Raw genomic sequence first — 17,098 nt, 5'->3', positions numbered from 1 at the left:
CAACTCTTGTTAGTACAACCCAATGGGCCTGTCGATGGGGGTAGTGGATGTTTTTTTTTTTTTTTTTTTTTTTTTTTTTGACTAACGGCGTGTGTCCACAGGGGTGGTTTCCCCGTTCAGAGTGACGAAAAACCATATATATTTCCGTATGAGACCGGGGCTAACTCACCTTTAGTCGAAAGAGACCAGATAAAGTTCCTCACTTCCCAGGTCTTTGACCCTTTGGTCGGAAAGTCTGTACCGATTGAGTTACGGAGGATACGAACTTCGTCTGTACAGATTGAGCTACGGAGGATCTTGCAGAAATCGTGGAATAATTCCCACAAAATGGCTTGAGAAAGGCAATTAAGACATATTACTTCATACTAAGTAGTCCATTACTTTAGCTGGGGGTACTAGGTTTGTTTTCGGAATTTGACCTAATATATTATATTACATTACACGAGGTGAATGAGTTACAAGAAATCCTTCGAGTATGTTTTAAGCGGGAAAAACGCTGAATATTTATTTAAGGGGAAAAGATTTGCCTCGATTTTAACCAGCATCCCCCTCCCCCGACTGAAGTACTTCGGATGTGCTTAAATCGAAAATGTAGTTTGATTAATCATTTATGAGCCAATTTTTAATTTCTCTGAAGTCTTTTGCTTCGAGAAAAATGTGCAAACGATTTAGTAAAGGATTATTTAGAGAAAGGAACACATTAAGTGGCTTTGGGTGCTTCGAATTTAAGGTAGCGTGATATTAAGCCCATTTAAGGTTTAGGTCCGTAAAGCAAAATTCGGCACTGGCTTAAGCGGCTATAAATCATCCACCAGTCTGGGTTTACAGACGAGGTTATGAGGAGAGTGTATTGTGTTTGTAAATTGGACGTGTTCTGCCAGTTGAAAAATGCGAGCTTTTGGGAGGAACAGCTACCATCCCTGCATGAGACTTGCTGATTCAAAGTTCGAATGAAAGTTCCTGATAAACGTTTCGTGTTCCAAATGGGATTTGAACCCAGTGCTTTCCAAAGGAAACTGCCGATAATACCGAGCTACAGATTACGGTATGGCATTGACAAATTTAATCTGCGTTCCGTGCATCGTAAGAGGTAGGTGCAGTCAAATGAGAAGATCTGCAGTTTTGAACTAGTTCCATATTCTGACACATCTGTTCCGCGTGCGTTAAAAGAAAAATAATTAATCGTCCAGAAGGCTGCCAACAAATATTCAACATTGTAATTCAAACGTCTCCAGGGAAATTAAATTTTATTACACCCTTGGGGAAAGCTAAGATTACATTGAAATATCAATTTCATTAGCATTTGATCCTTCCTGCGCCTAAATTGCGTCCACACCTGAGACATTCCTCGTCTTACTTTTACTTTGCGTTGCAACTTACACTGAATTTTGCATTTCAGGATCGAAGTTTCAGTTTTAAACTTGCTGGGGAAGTGTTTTTTTTTATTGAAGCTCAATAGGATCTTTTACTTGCAAAGGATCCTGTTGCCCCTCCTTATAGTCGTGCCCTAAGCTGCAATAAAAAAAAAAACACTGGTGTATCTCTTTCCGTTATTTTTCTCCCAAAACGGAGTTGAATATTTGGCCACAGTTTTTTTTTATATATGGGAGGAAATCGAGCATATGGAATGTCAAAGTCCTGAACTTTCCCAAATGTTGTAGTTATAAAATTAAAATTAGCCTAGTGCCTATGCGCTTCGCAACCATATGCCTGGGGAAGAAGTATCCTAGGTTCGATACCCGTCGACGACGCGAGGCGCTTCTTCAGCCATAGCCAAGTTAGCTGGTCTTGGGCGTGGACAGCAGGATTTTTTCCACCAGTTTATCTGGGGTTTTTCATCCCGCAAGCAGGTCCAGTGAACACACACGGATTACAGTCAGGAATACTGACTCAGCCATAGGTCTGATTCGTCAGCTATGCCGGTTCCGGAGCCCAGATAAAATTTGGGGAGACTGAGATGGTCCCGTACCTCCCTGTAAAGGGGACTCACGGCCGTGTGTCATCATACGATTGTTATAAAACCTAAAAAGAAATTCTTGAGGATAAGACCTGCCAGATCTCGAAAGAGGAAATTTAACTATCAACCAATTTTCTTGCTGTACCGAGAGTTGAATATGTTCCATTAGTTTATCTTGAAAAAGCTCCAGGCCATACTGACTATTTGCGAGTTATGAAGTGTAATATTCTTTTAACTAGTGCGCGAGATTCAGAAGTGGCCTTGACCTCGAAAATTTGAAGGATATCGCTGATTATCATATCGATATCAGTTAAATTAAATAGTTCAATAAAAATGAAAATATTAAAGTTTATATTAACCGTGCCATATTCCTACATAATGCTGTAGGAATAGCATTTGGCTTGTTAAAATTATATATTAATTTACCTGGAGTCAACTCATCGAGGGAGGGAGTTTTTACCATTAAAAACTACATTATATATAAGAATGTAATATAATTACGTACACTCAATGTGAAATAAGTGTACATATTACTCAAGTCTAGACTTACTGAAAATCTTCTGCCTGTAACATCATATTCAGACAATGCATTCCACTCGCAAAAAAAAAAAACTGTCTTATTTACCACTTCCTTGCACAATTTCCAGGGAAGTCCTCTAGTTCCTTATTTTTCACAATCTAAAAAATCTTATCCATCAGGTAAATACCTAAATGTGATACTAAACATCTCGATGACAAAACCCCTTCACCGCCTAGCTATAAACTTTGCAAATGACATGACAAGTATACACACAGCATGCAGATGGCTAAGCGCATCTCGGCCATCTGCAGTTCCCAATACCTTGCGCTTAGCAACATTAAACCGCTATCCCCATTCATCTGCTCACGTTTCCAGCTTTATCCTCCCGAAGATCCCATTACACTACTCAACCTTTCAAACACCTGAACATCTCATTGAATTCTAGTGATTATCATTGATGTATATATAACAGGTTGATAATAGTGATCTTAGTACAAAGTCCCTGTGGAACCCCACTGATAATTTTCCTTTTCACTGATATTGTCCCTTTATATACATACACCCATTTGTTATCTCCAACTTAATATCTAAGCTGCTACGTATGGGTCTAGATATCAATTCGTCATGTGGCATCCTATGAAATATCTTCCCGAAATCTAAACGAAAAAAGTGTACGCATTTCCCTCAGCCATTGTTTATCATAAAAGTAAAGATTACTGAAACAAGAACGAACGTCCCTTAATCAATATCGACCTTCAGGTATTTTCATTTCCCCAATTTTGTATACTAGCTCAATTTTTTTTTAGTACCTTAACCTCAGAAATAATACAAACTAGTCTATAATTTGAAGCCTCCATTCTCCCACCATCTTACCCTCCTCCCACTCCTAAAGGAGTTTATGAAGCTTTCATTAAATATATATATAACCAAGTCAAGGGTGCAGCAAGTTCTTTAGCGCATTCCCTCAAGACAAGTGGCGAAATTTAATCGAGTCTCACCGTCTTGTCGACATCCGGAGTACTTATTGTAAATACATTCACACCATCTAATTCAGATCCCTCAACTCTCTCCCGTCCTGGCATACGACTCCTTACAGGAGTAAACTGAGTAATTATTAAAACAGCTCTAAAATATCATTCATCTTATCATTAGACATCTGTCCATCTAACAAGACCATTCATCCACAATTGCTAGGATTGTCTTGAAATGTAGAGCTAGCCTACTCCCATTCTAATTTCCCCCTCTTTACTATACTAGTCACCTTTCTGCTTGAAATTTATTAATGTTCACCACCTCTCATTTTTTCCATAACTTATCTGCAATTCTTAATCTGTGGCCATCGGTTTAAGCAAATTTTTTTCACTCGTGGCACAGATTTACTGCTGATAAATGATCCTTAATTAGCTTCCATCCACCACTGACCCTTCAATTCCTTCATTCACAGCACTTAAGTTTATTTCTAAAATCGCCTACCTCATAATTCTAAATCATTTCTCTTTAAGACGTTCGCTCGCAAGCTGTCCCCCCTCAGGTCAATACCACATGGTCACTCATCAAGGAGAGGTAAGTATGAAATTTCCATCAAATCCAGACGCTATAACCAAATCCAGAACTCTTGATCCTCGCGTTCCTTCTAACACGTCCCTGAAGAATTTCGAAGACCTAGTTTATTACCACAGGCTGCTTTCTCCTTTCAATCTATTTCCATAATTGAAATCGCCCGCTTTCCACTTGCCAAGCCAATTTGTCCGAACAGTTTCTAGCCTACAACTATATTCATCTGGCCATTCCAACCTCTAATTCATACCATACACCCTGAAAGCAGGGCGTATATATCCCTTCTAGTTACCCTTAGAAAGCGCATCTCAGCTATCATAAGCTATACTCCGCCACTCTTTCTCTCCCTAGAGAAAGATGTTTTCTTGCCGGAAAATAGTATATTTTCCTTTTATTCCTGTCAGCAGTCTCGCATTTCACCAATAATTTTAGAAGAGAGTAAATCAACACTAGTTCATTCTCTTAACTCCAATGCTCCTGGTATTTTAGTATAGAAAAATACTAGTCCTCCATATATATATATGCCAACTAAGTCAGTACTGTTGACTCATCTTATCCGTAATTTCCAGTCGGATATTAAATTATAATACAATTCTTATGCTTTTAGTTCCTGCAGAGACGAGCAAACGAAAACTGCATTTGTAGATGCAAATGATTATGCATTACATTTTAGTCCAGAGGACAAGCGTTCTTGTGTATTTAGCACAGCCATTTCCCCCTCTGTAATCCGATTGAGTTTTAAATAAATCAAGTGGGTTAAAGTTTATTAAAAGAGTAAGCAAAAGAAGTTTATCGTAGACAAAAGAGATTCCAACTTAATGTGCTGAAATAGTGAGCGCTAATGAAATTCATAAAAATTTACTTTCACACCTCGTAGATATTCAGTATAAGAGTTGCAAAGTGAATTTCACTAGAGCTCTAAGCTTATACACATTAAGTGAAACAGATTTTAATAGTATTTAAAAGAAGGCTGAGGGTCATCTGAATACGTTGAAAGCAAAATAAAAAGTCGAAGTTGACCATTTACATTCAAGTTTTGAAAAACTTGCCATAAAATGTTCTTTCTTTCACTCCATTTGTTTCTGTACTGCACGATGTGCTTTAGGTAGTTTTACTTTCGCATGTGGGTTACGAACCCCATTTCACCGGAAACCGGCTTTTAAATTCCACTAAACATCCACCGTTTGTTTTAATGGAATTAGGAAAAAATCGCCTGATGTGCCCCCATTTTACTTATCGAAAGTTTTAAGTGGCATGAGTTGTCAACGGAAGTTTGAGTAAGGAAATTTTCGAATGAGTTAATCCACTTCCACCGGAAAGTAGAGACCTGAAAACATTTCAGGTCAGACAAATTGGGTTAAGCAGGCGATTTTTCGAAACCTAATGAGAATCGCAACAGCTATAAGTAAACTTGAGTAACCGGCGCTCACACTTGGTAGAAGTATTTTTAGATTGCGTGAAGTCTATCTGAATCCAGCGCAGTTGCCGTAAACTAAATACCACTTGTGTGGATGTTATTTTGCGCAAGTTTCATTCAGTGGATGTTAGGCAACTTATATTACCCCGACAGTGTCGTAGCTAGGATGTTTCTTCCCATTACAATAATTGGAACTAACATTAAGATGTACAAGTTGATTAATATTTTAAAATCCCAAAATGGGATTTTTTCAATCATTGCAAGTTAAATGCAAAATAAGGCATTTGACGATCGTGATAAATTTCACGAAAGAACCCAGAAACAAAAAATTCATCGTTTGTAACGCTCGAAGCTGAGATGTTTTATGTATTGCTTAAGCATTACGGAACCATCGGATAACAGTAATCCAAATCCGAGTTCTTGCATTAAATTCAAGTGAATGAGCAATTCTAAATCAAATTCATTGCCGGGGTAAGAAACCCCCGGAATTTATTAACTAATCAGAATTGTAAAAAAAGGTTCAGTACATTAGTTTGAGATTTACAAGATTCGGGTCTTCAGGGATCGTGTCGGGAGAACATCTTCATGCACTCGTTATGGTGGGGGAGGAGATATCCCTGTGCTTGACAACTTGGTAAACCTCCTCGGAGACGAATACAGCGGCCAGGGATTTGTTTGATCTGAAAATGCAGTTCATTGTTAGATGTTTAAAAAATTCTTTTAATTTTTTTTTTTTTTTTTTTTTTTTTTGGATCAAGGAATGCTTTTTCTTACCATTTCGACTTCCACGTAGCAGTGAACTTCAGTAATAGGTGTTGGTGTATAATGCTTTGCCTCCTCAGACCCAAGCAGGATGTTTTCTATCGTCTTCTGATCAGGAATTAGTTGGCGTACGCTACCGATTTTTGCTTCTGAATGTTCGCCAGATTGAATGACGTAGCGTGTCACAGGGTTTTCCTGGGGGCAAAAAAAAAATAAATAAAATAAAAATGCATGCTTTTGAGTAAGAAGACAAATTATCGTTTGTAGTTTCTGAAAAACTAGTTTAATTATGGCCTATTAGTTCGGTTTTCGATTAGATGTTTAAATCCTTCGTGACTTATGGGCAACCTTGTTTACAAAACACGGCGTATTCACGATGTCTCAAATAACTGCACGCAGTCATTTGAGACATCTTGGGTGGATGGAACTCTTCACTCAGCATTCCGTTTGACGAGTCCAGAAATAAAATTACTCAATTTGCAGTTTGACCATGCAGTTACTGTATAGATGTTGCCGCGTCTCGCGGAAGACAGTTCCATTAGTGGTTGCTTATAAGAGCACGGTTTTAGTTATAAAACCGTCATTCCAGGGAAAGAGTACGGAATCTGAGAATGCTTTGCCATCGTTCCCAAGATGTAGTCATTAGAAGTTGGAATTTCGAAAGTTCAGACATCAACTATCTGAATTTGATAGAAAAAATTAAGTTCTGTTTATAAATTGAGAACTTTCAACAGATGCGATGGCGATTATCTCTAATCTTTGAGTAGAATGGTAAATTAGCATTTCGTGCTACTTTCACCTACAGATCATGCAATCAAAGAAAAAAAATCTGGCATTTTCATGCCATGAGCAGAGTTTCAGAAAACTAAGTTCTCCATGAAAGCTAATTTGTGAAAGTATTAGTGTAACATTCCGCTAATAGGGTTTTAAGCAAGTAAACCATCTCATTGTGATACCTGTACTCGAATTTTAGAAACTGGTAAAATTAGTACCTTTGCACTGAAATTTCACTATACACATTCCTCATGAATTAACTAAAAATTACTCCGTTTTATTTGTAGTCAACTCAGTCAAGGTCGAGAGAGTTTACTTTGGAGTCAGGGGTACCTCCAGAATTTAGGAAAGGACAGGACTTTTCGTTAACGAAAAATGTTCGGTTATAAATAGGATTCCCTTGCATTTTTTTAATGCTAGTATCTCGTTAAGCTATGGTATGCTATAGTCTTCGTGCGCTATTGCAGTGCCGGATATTCATAGGTTCTCCAATCCATCGGCAATTGTTCTATTTTCCCGATGAAAGTTCAATATGGATCGCTAAAATTGCACCTATATTTGTAGTGCTGGTGATCTGAATATGAATATTAGGGCATTTAGCACTACCAATTTCAGTTTTTGAATGAGAAAGTTCGTTCACTAAAGTATTTGTTGAATGCTTTAGAAGATATTCCCCATTATGTATGGGCGCTTTCTCTGCAAGCTACCAAACTTAAATTTCATCAAAAAAAAAAGGTGCGTATGGTCCAAATTAAGATATGCATGAAATCACGCAAATTAAAAATTAGTAATTCGCTATTTAAACCCAGGTTTAAATTGGAGCGCTAGTAACGAAAGCATGAATTGAGTTGTCACTTAGCAATTTAAATTAGGTACTCTGTACTAAAAGATGATCTCACGAAAGAACTAAAATGCGGACTCAGTACATATGCCAGCATGAATTATTCAAGTTCTTTAACTTAAAATTTAAAGTTCTATACGAGACTGCCACCTTACAAATACGAAGTAGCTTGAAAGCACTAAAGACGTTTGGCCTTTCCAGGTACTTATGCTAATGCGCTAGCAGAGTTTACAGCCTTTCGTGGATGGGATTTACAGAAGATCCGGCAACGACCAATCCAAATTCGACCGCAAAAGTAAGAAATCTTTTCACTTTAGCTGAGTGAGGGAGAGAGAGGGTTGAGGGCTAATGGATCTGAACTCTGTTCAGAGACCAGATGTACTTTTCAAATCAATACCATTTTAACTCCTCATAAGGGAGGGGATCACTCGTGAAGAGTACTGGGTTAACTTGCGCAAATCATCTTGGCGAATAATGTTATTGAATCTCAGCCCGACTAAGGGTAGAATGCCCTTGGATTAGTCATTTTTAGGTTAATCTTATTTTAGTTTAAAAAAAGATTATGGTATTAGTTTAGAGAACAGTTTCATTACACTAAACGAAACTACTGGGCATTAGAACAAGCCGATGAGCGTTATAAATCACGAAATAAGTGTTAAATGCAACGTTCGTCCTATAGCTGCTTATAATTAAACAGCTTGCCATTCTGGCATTAATGTCAGATCTACACTACACGTAGTATAAATGTGGTCGTGCACTGGCAATCTTAGTTGCATTAGTTTGATACATTTCTCGAACGAGATTAGCACGTTTCACGAAACGTTGAAAAGGTTGGACGTGAAAAACCTGGGTTTTGAGAAGAAATCTGTTCCCACTATAAAGACCATTTGAGAAGCTCGAGGCTTTCAAAGTGTTCTGACGAATTACAATATTGAGATAAGACAACGACTATGGTAAACAAACTTAGTTCTCCATACCTCCTACAAAATTTCAAGAGGAGCGACTATTTACGAAATTTCGCAGTGTGGCTTTTTACATTAAAATAACTAGCCAGGCAACTTCTATTTTGTCTTTCAAGTAGAAGTTGTCATACATCAAGAATTAAATTTCGTGGGAGTGGAGAATGCCCACTGCATTACCATATTTAAAACACCTCTAAATGATCCAACTACGCAGTTATTCGCTTTAGTTTAAGCTAAATGCGATTAATAGCTTTATGTCAACGAAGCTCATGTTAAACTAGTTATGAATAGCAAGCGCGATTTTGTTTAATACATTCGAGTAAATTAAATTTATAGTCAGATGAAAATGAAAAAGAATACTTATCAGCAAGCAAACGCCAGTCAGGTCAATAGCCAGTATTCATCGAGTTTGCCGATAAATTCAAGTATAGTTTCACTATTTCAAATATATAGTTGCAGATAAATCATGAAAAAAAAAAGAAAACGCTAGCGTTTATTTCATCGAACATCACGACAATAGTAATCATTGAATGATTTTTTTTTAAGTGACATACTACAATAGAGCGTTAATATCCCTCTCCACTTAAACTTGAATTATTACTTACATGAACATCTTGAGCCAAACTGTCGTGGACTTCTTTTGGATCCTGATCTGCAGACAGGAATACTATTAGAGCTGACAAGATGACTGAAATAAGAGATGTTCGGTTCATCCTACAATAAGAAAAAATCGTCAATCGTGGTATTACTCAAGAGCATCAATTAAGAGTACGATTTACTCTATTAGTACAGCCATCTGTCCTTAGGGCTCAACCTTTCCCCATTACAATATTCGAAAGGAGGAGTTGCTTCTAAGTTATTCTAAGCTGATTTAAAACAGCCTTCCAATTAATCCCGAGGGATGCAGAACAAATCTCAGCCGTTGATTTGTAGGCCGGTTGTTCCATTCAAACAAATGCATTCTTTCCGAAAGAAATTCTTTCGAAGCTTTCATGGGCTATTTCAGTTTGATAAATTTAAGCATAAAGGTCGACTTCCTTTCTCTTACTTTGAGGTTCGCCAATTCGTCGACAAGATTTAATGCTTAAACAGTTCGATATTTGCATTTCATTTCGATATGAAATTAAACGTTAGTCTCTAGTAACCTGTTCCCCCCCCCCTAGACACACGAACACAGCATTACTTTTTGCTTAGAATTTTAATACTGTATTGTATTCTAAAACAAACAGAATTAAACATTTAATGCTTATAAACCACTCCGTTTGTTTTACTACGATTTCAATGACTGCGAAACACTCAAAAGAAAGCAGACGAAAATAAAAAATATTTCGTATTTTCTCAAAAATTCGAAATATTTTTTCAAGCAATTAAAAGCAAGAACCAAAAATAAAACCACATGTTAACAACGTATATTATTAAACCTCTTCTAAAAACTCTTGCATACCTGAATAGAAACCAGAAAGAATTCTCCTCGACAAAAAAAAAACCCCAAAGATAACAGAAGACTGTGTACATCCATTTTATATTAGATGCGTGACGTCAATATATCAACTAGGATTACGATATTTCCCATAATTCCTTGTTTTCACAAGAGTGACAATAAAATCCGTACCAGAATTATAAACTAAAGATTATTTAAATTCATAATATTTTTCCCCTTAATTTTTTTAATTTAATCTTTAATTCGAATAGTCCAAATAAAAAAAATAAAGATAACATAACATTCACCTTATACTACGCGTACGGTTTGTTACTATACAATATTAGACTCACAAAAAGTATCGTTTTTAAGTATTTTATGACAAATATGTATAATTTAAATAGACAGATGAAACACAAAGTTCGATGCCTCGAAAAAGTGAAATGCAGGAAGAATAAGTTATTGAACCACCTTTCATTTTTTAAGAGATGAAGAGATTTTTCAATCATCCCGAAATTCTTAATAATTAAAGGATATATTCAATCTAAACGTGCCCAAAGTATCTACAACAAAGCTCCTCTGGCACTAATTCGAGAAAGGATACAACACATCAGGTATGAACTAAATATTATTGACCTTAATTGCCGGAACCATTGTGACGATATTTCAAACAGTTTAGACTACACCACCTGGAACAGTATAGACCACGTGTTACAATTTAGCTATGAGAAAACTTTCCAGTTAAGCAAGGTGAACCAAATTAAAAAATTTGAAGAACTGTATAAGAAAAAATACCATTCTTATAACAACCTCCCAGATGACAAAGTGATCTTCAACATGTCGGATCACGGCCTTACCAAACAAGAATCCGACATCCTACAGAAACGTTTCAACTTCACCATCACCCCTAATTTCATTCCAAAAATGGACTTCATTTGTGGAATTGAAAAAGACCTCCGTCCTCTCCCAGAGGCTGCAGCTAACGATATTAGATTCCAGACCACGATTATCCTTGCAACAGCAAAACAAACCTAACAGAACACCACTCCATACGATAGGAAGGCCATTCGTAACTTACGAAACAACAAAGAGATAATCATTACTAAGGCTGACAAGGGGAACTCCACAGTCATTCTAAACTCAAAAGACTATTTCACTAAGATAAACAATCTCCTGTCGGACAGTTCTACTTATAAAATACTAAAGAAAAATCCTATCATGACAAACCACCACGAAACAAACCTGTTGATCAGAAATATAACTGGTTGGCCTCAGGAATTAAAAAGAAAACTCAAATCCGCACATCCCATAACTCCTCGCCTTTATGGTGCACCCAAAGTGCATAAGGAGGGTGTTCCACTGCGTCCGATTGTAGATGGCAGATCCTCCCCTACATACCTATTGGCTAAACACCTTGCCAACATACTAAAAGGAAACATTATTCGACAAACAGAGTCCTATATTAAGAACTCTCAACAATTTGTAGAGAAACTGAAGTACATCAAGACATCACAAATGGACATAATGGCCAGCCTGGATGTAGTATCTTTATTTACGAATGTTCCAGTGGAGGAGGTCATTAACATTATTAAAGATCTCTTCCCTACAGACATTACACAGCTGTTCAATCACTGCCTTAAATCAAATGTCTTCAAAGTAAACAACACAGTTTACCAACAAATGGAAGGCCTAGCAATGGGTAGCACTGTCACCACTTTGTGCAGACCTATTCATGGAAAAGTTGGAAAATGAAATTTTTACCAAAATTACACCTAAACCATCGATATGGTGGAGATAGGTTTATGATATTTTCATCATTTGGAATGAAAACATGGAAAACCTACAGGTGTTTTTAGAGAGAATAAACTCTCTTCACAACAAGATTAAATTTACTCTAGAAGTTGAAAAAAACAGACAACCCCCCTTCCTAGACATACTAGTGAAAAGGCAGGAGAATAATTTTATAAAACCTACAGATACTGGACGTTATTTACATTATTCTTTCAACCATCATAGATCACAAAAACATAGCATCATTCACATGTTACGGAAAAGAGCCAAAAAGTTTATTTCAGACGAAGAAGAGGTACAGGCAGAACTTTCTCAAATTGCTATAACACTATCGCAGAATGGTTTTCCTACAAACATCATCAACAAGTTCCTTTATAAAGACAACCTCCAACAACAAGGAACAGTCACCCAGTACGCTTCAACAGTAGTTATCCCTTATGTAGATTCAGTCTCTTCAAGATTAGCGAGAATGTTAAAATCTCACAACATCAGAGTGGTATTTAAGCCTACCACTACCATCAGACAAGAACTAAGATCTCCTAAAGACAGTGTACCATTTTTCAAATATCCAGGTGTTCACAGAATTCCATGTACGTGCAGCCTTTCATATATTGGGCAAACTTCAAGAAGCCTGGAAATCAGACAGAAGGAGTGTGTTGGGAATGTCAATCACAACAGGACAGTCTCCTCAGGCTTAGCACATCACTTGGCAACTTCCAACCATGCACTTGACTGGGAAAATAGCTCTATGCCGTATTTAGATGATGATTACGGTTACAGAATTTTCAAGGACGCGGCAGTGGTATTAAGAACGGGTAAGAACCTCAACAGAAATCAGGGTGCATACAACACGTATCCATGATACTGACTGAAGCTTCTCAAAACATACACGCCTTGTCACGTATAGTTTCAAACTTAACTGCCTAACAGTTAGCAACGTTTCTGTATTTGCTCATATTTTTTTGTGTGTACCGTGTGTGCAGGATTATGTTAATAAAGTACCGATGGTCTCATAACCACAAAAAGTCTTAAATATTTAAATATTATTCTGCAACTCTATTACGCTGCAACCAGTTCATAACAAGAAAGGCTCCCTCTAACTCCTTTTCACACACCAAAGGAAGAAGTTTCCTTTAAATCGATTTAATTAATAAAAAAACTGATTAAAATGAGCAAGTGACTTTAAATATCATTGTAATATATTTAAAATACTTTCACGAAGTTTATTTTCTTTAAGACATTTATTATATTTTTATCTTTACTTGAAATAAGTGTTTTGTTGATTCATGAGAGAGTTCAATAGGATCCCTGATTTCCTCTGGAGTATAATAACAATATCTTTTATTAGCGGAATGCAAATGGAATTTGGTATTTAGGATTGCTAACATTTGTCGAGTTATTTCATTTTTGACTTAAATCGAACTATTTCAAGTGGCAAAGTACGAAAATGAATCGGAAAGAGAAAACCAAAATGTTATTTATTGTGCAGTGAACAATTGAACTTAAACTCGTTTGTAAGTTATGAGCCACAGGCAATTTATTGTTCCTCTGTAACTTATAATCGCTTCGATTATTTTTCTATTTTTTTTTATTCATCTATAGGTTCTATAGATGAATAAAATCCAAGGTGCTGTTTTAAAAAAAAAGATTTCTACTAAAGACATGATTCTTTAAACAGACTTAAAGGAGTTAACCAGAGATGATCTGCTAGTCTTGAATTTTCATGTTATTAAATTCAGATATACTTTCTTTCCTTCTACAGAACAACCAGCTTATTCGATATAATTTAAATTAGACGGATCAGGAAGCTTGCAAACTTTCAGAAGATGGATGTTAGTTACTCGATTAAAGACCCATTTTGTAAGCTACAATACTCAGCGATAAATTAGTAAGAGGGAATATATTAATTTTATAAATTAAGGGGAGAGAATACGTTGAATTATAAGAATATCTGTATATTTTTCCAACGATCACTTACTATAAAGCATAGTAAACTAATGAAAGGTCGTTGTATGATAGATTTAACCAATCTTCTTTTAGGGAAATCAATCAATCAATCATTAAAATAAATTATGAATTAAGTCTTCTGTTTGTTGCAGCAAACAGAAGACTTAATTCACCAAGTGCTTAGCGTGTCGGTTGTCCGATAATAGGTTACAGGTTTTAATCCTCATCATGATATAAATGTTTGTAATTGACTTTAAGAAGTAGATGAATTTCATTGCTTGGTATGACACCACCTTCCCGCTTATTGGAGGTTTGAAGTGGCATGAAAGAGTTCCATGGTCTCTAGAACAGGGTTTGAGGATTAGGTAAAAAATAAATAAAAATTATAAAAATGGAAGAGAAAAGAATCATTAGCTGATTCATTCTACTAAGGTACTTTAGGTTTACAACCGTTCGTAAATGCAGTCATATATATAAAAGAACAATAAATGTGAAAAGATCCTGCATAGATATTTGCAATTTGGTGTAACTGAGCATATGAGTGGTATTTCTAGCGGGGAACGATTAGGCACGAGACTCTCAAGGGTATTTTGGTTTTAATGAATATATTGAAGAAGAAGACGGATATGATTGAGCGTACAAGTTGATGAGAGGTTGTAACAGATTAATGTAGAGAAAATTTTTCAAACAGTAGAGGGGCAGAACAAAAATATTCTGGGAACTGAATAAAAATGGTTTGAGTTAAGGAAATGAGGAGCAGATTCTTTGCATGAAGAGTGGAATCCGTTTCCTGTGGTGAATGGAAAATACCAAATGAAACTGTGAATGGGTTTAAGGAACGGTTCGATAATATTTTTATATTTTTGAGCGGGAGTGTAGATTGGTTTTTTGACTCCTTGGAGGTCCGATATTAATAATAATCTACCATCTCAGAGAACTTAAAATCTACTTTTTTCGATCTCCTTTGAATAAAAATCTTCTTCAATCAGTAGATTCATTTGCTCCTCTATAGTTTTCCTAATGGTACTAACCATTCTGAACTCATGGTTACTTTCTTTAAATATTAATTTTTTTCAGTCCGTCTTTCTAATAGCGAAATCATCTCTGATGATTTCAATGCTTGCCATTGGGAAAGGAAAACCAATTGGTTTTCCTTTTCCAATGGCAAGGAAAATATTTTTGCTTTCTTCCTGACTAGTGGGACCGTTCTAAGCATGCTATCTACTAAGAAATTCGATGCAATCGTTATTTCGTGGGAGAACTCTAGTTTGGTATTATAAAAACATCTGGGGCATATCGATTTCATGATACGTACTTGAAAGAAGACAAGATACTCTGACAGTTTCACATGAGGTTACAATATTACTACTCTCTGTCAACAGTATTATTCAATATAGTCATATCTTATATTTCTGTCTTCAAGGACAATTCTAAAAGAATCAATTCATCTAGATCTTAGTCTTTCTTTCTTTGGATCTTTTCCCTGCCATTTCGGCATCAAACATCTGTTTTTGCTAACCATTCCTCTTTCATTCTGTTTACGTGACCACAGTATCTTTAATTAGCTCTGCTCACACATTCTTGAATGCTAAGAATATCCAGGTTATCCCAAATATCTTCATATGTAATGCGATTCTGCGATATTTCCTCCATTTTCAGTCCTTTAATTTTCTTAGAACTCGCATAACCATAGTCTCTAGTCTTTGGTCAACTGTATTATTTCTAACGCAACTCTCAGATTCAAATTAAAACTGGTTTGAACACTGCCTTGCATACCGCTAGTTTTTCTACCTCAATCATTGATATGTACTTCTGATTTCGTTCCCCTCGTATATTTTCTATCACTCTTCTGTCACTTTTTATTTGTCTTTCAAAGTAATTACTCCAGACATCTAGAATATCTCTAACTTCAGTTTTTTATGTCGCCTTAATCATTTCTGATTCTTTTTTGCAGTACGATTTTTTCTATTTCTCAGTTTTTTTTTTCAATAGCCTCAAAATATTTTGCCACCTTGCTGATATTTATTTCTATATGTTCTTATCAGTCTTCCCATGGACATTACTTATCTATGCCAAACATCGACTAACTTGTGAAAGCTGCTGTAAAAAAAAATTAAAAAAAACAGGAAAGTTCTAGTCGGCGACTATGCTCGAACCTATAACCACTGCCGTAACGAGGGCGTGGCGAAAGAGGCGCCCGCCACGGGCGCAACTAGGTTTGGGGCGCAAAACGTAAAAAATAAAAATAAATAAATAGATAGAAAAGTCCGCTCTTTTTCAATTTCGGCAATACGTCGCTTTAGGCACACACAAATTCTGCAACACGCTGCAACTCATTTTGATGGAGTTAATAGTAAGTATTTAACATATTGCATTTAATAAAATTTAACTTGTTACACTTAAATTTTTCAAAATTTTTGTCATTTTTGTGTTAGGGGATGCAAGTTAGACAGTTACCACAGGCGCTTTATACCCTCGTTACTGTACTGCCTATAACGTCTTCTTCTGGAGGTCTAGCACTATGGCATGTTGTAAAAAGTTTAATTGAAATATTGGATACCAAATTAAATGCTACTAGCGTCATTAAAAAAAAAAAATTTTTTTTTCGTGTTGAAGATGTTAGCAATATTAATGAAATGTTGAAAACAAAGTTCTTTTATTATTATTTCAATTACGCTCGCGCGCGCATGTGTGTGCGTGTGTGTGTGTGCGTGCGTGTGAACTTATTTTCACCCATAGAAAACATTATAGTTGACAATGTTTTTTAGTTTCAAAACTGTATTAATGACAAACATGAGTGTCGAAGTCGAAATATATCTAAATAAAGAATGATTATTATTTTTTTTTTCCCCCCGAAGAATATTGGTCGGGTTGCATGCAAACTAATCTTACTTTCTTTTATTATAAATTGCTTTCTTTTTTTTTTCGCCTAATTTCTTCCCTTTTACAAAACAAATGAAAATATAAAAAGTACGTACGATTGTTATTATGAAATCACCCAATAGGAAAAGTCTAATTGATCCCTTCATTACGTAGGTCGTAATAGCTGTATTAGTAAACATAGCAATGACGTTCCTTTGGGATCTTCTACGCATGATGCCAAGCTCTTTCTCGCTTCTGTGTCGTTGTAGAAATCCAAGCTAACTCGGT

The 17,098-nt window shown here is 36.1% G+C and overlaps 1 protein-coding gene across 1 annotated transcript; it reads right to left on the bottom strand.

Moving 5' to 3' along the window:
* Positions 1–5,988: 5,988 nt before the first annotated feature.
* Positions 5,989–10,246, bottom strand: LOC150095006 (uncharacterized). Its single transcript, XM_090411051.1, has 4 exons — positions 10,235–10,246; positions 9,396–9,504; positions 6,226–6,408; positions 5,989–6,131 (listed from the first exon to the last, which is right to left on the bottom strand). Exons 2-4 carry the CDS (start codon positions 9,501–9,503, stop codon positions 6,009–6,011), a joined length of 414 nt encoding a protein of 137 aa, XP_090267177.1. The 5' UTR covers position 9,504; positions 10,235–10,246; the 3' UTR covers positions 5,989–6,008.
* Between the last annotated feature and the right edge of the window lie 6,852 nt (positions 10,247–17,098).

This window comes from Typopeltis vanoorti, chromosome 21 (genome assembly GCF_054136105.1).
Source record: "Typopeltis vanoorti isolate ZY-2024b chromosome 21, IOZ_Tvanoo_1.0, whole genome shotgun sequence".
In the NCBI taxonomy this organism is placed as follows: domain Eukaryota; kingdom Metazoa; phylum Arthropoda; class Arachnida; order Uropygi; family Thelyphonidae; genus Typopeltis; species Typopeltis vanoorti.
Note: the sequence above shows the minus strand (reverse complement) of the source record. Positions and strands in the feature narration are given on the sequence as shown.